At 35.8% G+C, this 7,539-nt stretch overlaps 1 protein-coding gene across 1 annotated transcript; it reads left to right on the forward strand.

Moving 5' to 3' along the window:
* The first annotated feature begins 1,695 nt into the window (after window positions 1-1,695).
* LOC112750765 (uncharacterized) lies at window positions 1,696-2,899 on the forward strand. The gene is made up of 2 exons (XM_025799610.3): window positions 1,696-2,456; window positions 2,689-2,899. The coding sequence occupies exons 1-2, from the start codon at window positions 2,022-2,024 to the stop codon at window positions 2,761-2,763; spliced, it is 510 nt and encodes a 169-aa protein (XP_025655395.1). The 5' UTR covers window positions 1,696-2,021; the 3' UTR covers window positions 2,764-2,899.
* Window positions 2,900-7,539: the final 4,640 nt, after the last annotated feature.

A 7,539-nucleotide genomic window follows, 5' to 3' on the forward strand; every position in this document is an offset into this window, starting at 1 on the left:
ATAATTATATAAAATTTAATTTAATTTTTTTATTTTTATAATAAATATCTTTTTTAAATTATTATTTTTAAATTTTAATAACTTATCAATTAGTTTATATTTATTATACTCTTCAAGTATTTATAAATTTATTTTTATTATATTCTTTAAGTATTTATAAAAAAATAAAAATAACATCATAGAAAAAAATATATTGGTTAATAAAATATTTTTTAAATTTTAAAATATAATTTAATTTTATTTACGTAATTCATTTAATAAAAAAATCACGTATAAAAAAATGTTATTTGTCGTTTAAATTTTCAACTTTTAGTCAATCTTTTGATTTAAATAATATTATTTAATTAATTTAAATATCCACTTTTATAGAAAGTTATTTGTTTTTTATGAAAAGTTATTTGTTTTTTAGTTTCTCTCTCTTCTAAAGGCTAAATAATAGACAATTTTTAAAAGAAACCTAGTTACACTAAAAAAATGTTTTCTAATTTAACCGGATTTGATCGAATTTGATTTTTATTCCACCTTGTTCGGTTGCACTTGGACCAAACAGGTCGGGTACGGAGCTCACCGAAGTAAAAAGCTTGCGGGGGACTAGTCCTGGATGGATTCTGGTATGGAGGTTCCTCCGGGTCGTCGAGTTGAGAAAGTGGTAGAGCCACCTGCAAAGATTCCAATGTTTAAATTAGTGTCCATACAAAAGACGATTATTAAAATTAGAGTAGGTGACGTACCTTTGGAGAGGGGTAGGTCTTTTTCCTCTTATAGTCCGTACTCGAATGGACCTGTTGTGATCAGACCCATCTTCTTAGAAGTTTCTGCTAGTTGTCTAGACTCCATGTGGTGAGAAAGGAAAAACGTATTCCCTCTCGGTTTGAGTAATGTGACCGTCGGGTCGACCGCTCGAACTTGGATCCAAATCGCTGGCGAGTCGAGTCAAAACATACCTCTTAAAAAAAAATTAATTTAAATCAAAATACTTAATAGTATGACTGTATATTTATATAAAATTTCTATCCTAAGCACACACAATAAAAGCCTAGACAATCAAGTCAAATTTCAGTTTAAATTGCATTTTATTGAATTTGATTAAATTTGATTGGATTAATTATTTAACTGATTTAAATGATAATCCAATTCGAATTAGTGACCAATCTCACCGACTGAATGAGACCGAGTTTGATATCTATGTTGTCATCCATTTTTAAATGATACTTTATATTGGTTTTAATAATTTTTGAATCGGTTAAATTAATTCGTAACGAAAAAATTAACAAATTGATCAATATTTTTTATATATACTAGACAAATAATCGAACGAAACAATGACGGGTTTAAAACTAGAATTTGATCAAATGGGATTAATAAGCTTTTGGTCAATTGGGCTCCATTTCTACAATGAATTTTCTGGGCCCATGAGATAATTACTTAAAAATTTGGAAGAAAAAATTCAAACAAAACCCAAAAAAGTATCTGACCCAAACCAAAACAAAGTTGCCAGACCAAAAAAAAAAATTAAGCAAAAGCATAAAGGAAATATATGCTTAGATAAGCGAATTTTTTGTGTCCAAGACAGACGAGAGGTACACAATGACATAATGTCATGGATATTTAAATTTTTATATTAATAATAAGTAAAAACTTATCTCCAACAATATTGAAGGAGGAGATGTATTTGATCCGCTTGTTAAAATAATGGATGGATAGGACTAATTCTATGTTAAAGAGATAAGAGTACTCAAAAAGTGCTTCACCAACAGATAGATCCTCCAATTTTCGTATAGAAACTAGAATGCTCCAGCATCCTCCACGTGTCAAGACATGTGTTCCATCCCCACAACCTTACTAATATCTCTGGACTCTACTAGACACTCTTGCCACGTGTCAGACACCTAACACATACAAAAACTCCCGCTATATATAAGCAAGAACCCTCATCTCAAAATGCTCATAATCACAAAGATCCATAAAAGTATATTAAGAAAAAACAAAGAACAAAAATCAAGCAAAATTGTGTTGTAACTATGGCTAGTGATGGCAGTGGAGAATTCAAATTGGTATCACCAACAATAAACAATGAAGGAAGGCTACCAAGGCACCATACTGATGAAGGCCAAGGGGCAAAAAAGAACATTTCCCCTCCTCTAGAGTGGTACAACCTGCCAGAGGGGACAAAATCTCTCGCAGTGGTCGTTGAGGATATCGATGCACCCGACCCAGATGGGCCCATTGTTCCGTGGACCCATTGGGTCGTGGTGAACATCCCACCTACAGTTAAGGGCTTGCCAGAAGGATTTTCCGGCAAGGAAGAGGAAATGGGTGGGGATTACAAAGGGATTAAGGAAGGGAATAATGATTGGAAGGTTCCTGGCTGGCGTGGACCTAGGTTACCCACACATGGCCATAGGTTCCAATTTAAACTATATGCTTTGGATGATGAGCTAAATCTGGGTAACAAGGTATGTGTAGTGATTTTAATTTTGATGTTATTTATTGGTTACATATATATGTGCTTTTGATTTTATTATAACTTGAATATAATTACAGGCTAATTAATATGCATTAAGAGTAAATTAGTTCAAAATATCTTCTAATATGTGACTTGTTCACTCAAGGAATAGATTATTACGTGAGAACGAAGTTGATGATGATATTTGATTTGATTTGATTTTGTGAATTGGTTAATAACAGGTGACAAAGGAGAAAACGTTGGAAGCCATTGAGGGGCATGTGCTAGGAGAAGCGGTTTTGATGGCTAAATTCTGATTATATGATCCTGGAAACTTTAATTTAGTTGCGTGTTTGTTTACCATCACTTCCTATGACTAATGTACGATTTTGAAGTGTGACAGTAATCATTATATGATATTCCCTAAATTGTGCTAATACAGCAACTTATGTACACTCCGCTTTACACATTCTTTTTAGATTCTTTAATTAAGACATATCATAACAACACTAATTAAGTACCCGCATAGGTACGTAATTATATATTATTGTTTCAAACAAAGGATTTTGTGGTACGAATTTTTTTAAGAAAAGGGCGAGGACAAAATCAACTGAAGCTAATCTTTCAGTTGCATACATATACAACTTTCTTTTTGTGGGGATTGTGTCGAATGAAGATCTAACCGTGCGGAATTTTTTTTTTGCGGAAATGGAGATGAGGGATAAAATTTTTTTGAGATAGGTGTAGGGATTGGAGCGAAAATTTTTGTCTCGTCTTCGTTAATTTCCAAAACCCAAAACATATATATATAAAAATCTAAAATTTTTAATTCTTATTTGCATAATTTTTTTTAGTTTAGAGATTTTTAACGTTATTTATACTCTATTTAACTTTTTTGAAGCTATCCATTTGTCACTCTATTCTCAAGTATTGTTATCCTTCACCCGTGACATCACTTTTACTGCATTGTACTTTTTATTTGTGATGTTCTTTTTTCTATTTGTGATGTTCCTTTTTGTAATTTTATTGTTGTGTCTATTTTCTCTTTTGTGTTATTTTAAAAGAAATTATTATTTTATCTTTTAGATTTTTTTATATAAAATTTTGTTATTTTTGTATAGGATAAATATTTGTATTTTTATTTATCTAATAATTAATATAAAAATTAATAATTAGTTAAAATTATTAAATAGATTGTGAAAAATAAGGATAAAAAATAATATTTTTTTACAGCAAAAAATAAAAATAGAGACGAAAAGCAAATCTGAAGATAGGAATGAAGAACGGAGAGACATCTTTCGTCTCATTAACATTCTTACATCGAAGATATTTATTCATTTGAATAAACATTATTCTAATTCTTCGTCAAGAAGTTCTAAAATTTTAAATCGACGTTTTAATCCTTATTTTTTATTTTTATGAGCGTCATGTTACGGTTTTAGATACATTTCAATGCTATCGTGTCGACATTCGAATTTACTCAATCTCTCGAGTTAAGATCAAGTCTGTCTAACTTCAATACTTAGCAAAAAAACTAAGAACATAAGAGAATACAAGAGAAAGGAAGTTTTGGTAGAAAGAATACTTTATTGCTCAAGTATTTGTTACAAGTGATTCACGTACTTTACACTAACTCTCATCTCCTATTTATAGCCATCTATTTTCTCAATGGATGGTTAAGATTAAATCTAATTAACGGTCCAGATTAATCATCCAGAATTTTCTTTACAAATATTTATCCTACTACAACTTTCCAAATGTTTCTAGATTATTTCATACCACTCTTTATACTTCTATAAACATCTATATTCTTCTAGAATACTCTATGACCTTTCAGAGTCTTCTAGAACCTTCTAGGATATTCCGGGACCTTCTAGGACATTCTAAAATGTTCTGAAACCATCTAAAATGTTCTCAAACACTCCAGAAAACTATATAAACACTGTTAAACCTAACCTTCTAAAATTTACCGTGACATTCTCCCCATCTAATGCGTAGACGTCTTCGTCGTGTTCTGTTCATGATAGCGCCGTAGGTGTTCTTGGAATTGCTATAAATCTTCACGAGTTTTCCAGCTAGCTTCGCTTATCAGGAGTCCTTTCCACTTGATCAAGTATTGGATACTTGGTGGTACTCCTCTTCGTCGCACGGTGCGATTAGCTAAGATCTCTTCGATTTCTTTATCAAGATCTAATCACCACGGGCGGAGCACGACTCGAGTTACCTCTACTCGGTTCGTCTTGGTTTTCATGATATGGTTTAAGCATACTCACATGAAAGACCGGGTGGATCTTCATAGAGGGAGGGATTTGTACTTTGTAAGCAACCTCCCCAACACGTCCAATGATCTCAAATGGACCTTCATATTTGCGGATTAAACCATTATGAACTTTGCGAAAAGCTTTGAATTGTTGTGGAAGAAGTTTAATTATTACCTTTTCTCCCACTTGATAGCTTGCATGCCTCCTCTTCTTATCTGCCCATTTCTTCATCCTCTTTGCAGCTTTGTCGAGGTAAGAACGAATGGCATCTGCTTGTTCTTTCCAAGACTTAATCATATGATAAGCTCCAGGGCTCTTCCCTGAGTAAGAGGAAGAAAGAGAGTGAGGTGTAAGCGGCTATTGTCCAATCACAATCTCGAATGAACTCTTCCCTGTGGACTTGCTTCTTTGCAAATTATATGAGAACTGAGCAATGTCGAGGAGTTTTGTCCAGTCCTTCTTATTAGCACTTACAAAATGCCTCAAGTAATACTCGAGTAAGGCATTCACTCTCTCAGTCTGCCCATCGGTTTGAGGATGGAAGCTTGTTGAAAAATGAAGCTCCGACCCAAGGAGTTTGAACAACTCTGTCCATAGTCGTTCTGTGAAGTGTGGATCTCAATCACTAATGATGCTCTTAGGTAATCCCCAATATTTCACCACATTCTTGAAGAATAGTCGTGCTGCCTCCTCTGCAGTGTAGTCAGTAGGGGCGGGTATAAAAGTAGCATACTTCGAAAATCGATCCACTATCACGAGAATAGATCCAAACCCCTCGGATTTTGGTAAGGTAGAGATGAAATCTAGAGAGACACTTTTCCATGGTCACTCTGATGGAGGCAGAGGTTCCAACAACCTACTTGGTGTCTTGTTTTCAATCTTATCTTGTTGGCAAACAAGAAAAGTCTTCACATAGTTCTCCACTTCATCTCTCATTTGAGGCCAATAATAAGAAGATTCAATGAGTGCCAAGGTCCTTCGCTGACCTTGGTGACCAGCCCACTTGGTGTCGTGGCATTCTCTTACCAACTTCCTTCTCAGATTTTTCCATTTAGGAACGTATAATTTTCTCCCTTTTGTGTAGAGAAGGTCATTTTCTAACCAAAATCTTTTGGTCTTACCTTCTCTAGCCAACTCCACCAACTTCTTGGCTAATGGATCGTTATGCAACCCTTTCTTGATGGTATGCACAATATCTCCTTCAGCCATAGAAATAGCCGCCAACTCAGCCTTGCGACTCAGTGCATCTGCTACCGCATTAGTCTTGCCTGACTTGTATTCAATCTTGTGGTCCACCTTCCTCCTAGGTGGTAGTTGTTTTGGCAACTCGGGAGGCATCACATCCTTATTTTCTTCAAGGACTTCCTTGATTTTAGGGGGAACATCTTCTCCTTTGGCTATTAACTCCTCTTATAGTAAAGCCAAAGACATCATCTCCTCCTTCTTGAAACCTTTCTTGAGTAGCATGGTAGAGAGCATCGGAATTTCTCCAGCCTTTGAGATTGTAGGGACCATGCATGGAGACCCTTTCTCTATGACGCATACTATATTGTAGTATGGCATAGGTATTATTTTTGCCTTTTTTTGCAAATCAAGTCCGATGACTATTTTAAAATCGTCCATGGGTGCTACTGAGAAATTCACAAGGCCCTTCCAAAAACCAAGAGTCATCTCAACCCTTTTTGCTACTCCCTTAAGGGGTTCACCCTTGGTATTCACAGGGTTGAACTAACCATTCTTTTTAGTGATCTTCAACCCAAGCCTCTTTGCTTCATCAGGCGTGATGAAGTTGTGTGTAGCACCAGTGTCAATCATAGCCATAACGGATTTTTCATTGATAAAGGCTTTGGCATACATCAAGCCTTTCTTTTCTGTGGTGCTTGCCTCTTTGCCCTTCACAACATTTATGTGTTGGATGGATTCAACACACTCAGTTACTTGAGTTTGAGCTTCTCGTTCCTCGGCGATAGATGCCAGAGTTCCTAACTTGGGACAGTCCTTCATTTGGTGTGGCCCCTTGCACACGAAGCATCCTCCTTTGGGCACGAAAGCCTTCTTCTTTTCCTCGTACTCTTTCTTTGAAGAGTATTTTCCTTCCTTTTTGGTTGAGAAACTCTTCCCCTTGTCTCCCCCACCTTTAGCAGAACTAGACTTGGAGGAAGACTTGGGTTTAGAGTCTCCTTTATGATACTCAGTGAGTGATTCGGCCACCACGATAGCCTCATCGACATTCTTAACATTTCTTCTTTGTAGTTCTTGCTTTGCCCAAGGTGGAGTCCATCAATGAAGAAGAACAATGCATCCTCTAATGCTAAGTTGGGGATTTGAAGTGTGAGAGTAGTGAACTCTTTTACGTAGTCGCTAATCGTACTCTTGTGCTTCAACTTCCTCAACTTCTTCCTTGCTTCATAAACCACATTCTCAGGGAAGAATTGTCTTTTCAGTTCCCTTTTGAAATCTTCCCATGTGGCCATGTTGCAAGTACCCTTTTCCATATCTACGCACTTTCTCCTCCACCACAAAGTAGCATTATCAGAAAGGTAGAGAGCTGCAGTGCGTACCTTTATTGCTTCTTCGACCACCCCTTGGCCTTTGAAGTAAATCTCCATTTGCCATAGGAAGTTCTCCACCTCGCAAGCGTCCCTTACGCCCTTGAACTCCTTTGGCTTGGAGAGATCAATCTTTGTCGTCTCCCTTATAATGGTTGGTCGAGATTTCGCCTCTTCGAACCAAACTCGAACTTCCTCAAATAGCTTTAAGAAATTCTCAAGCTTCTCTTCAATTTGGAGCATGCTTTCTTTGAAAGCATCTAGTTCTCCTAACACGCGAGCC

This window comes from Arachis hypogaea, chromosome 2, assembly GCF_003086295.3.
Source record: "Arachis hypogaea cultivar Tifrunner chromosome 2, arahy.Tifrunner.gnm2.J5K5, whole genome shotgun sequence".
NCBI classification, from domain to species: Eukaryota; Viridiplantae; Streptophyta; class Magnoliopsida; order Fabales; family Fabaceae; genus Arachis; species Arachis hypogaea.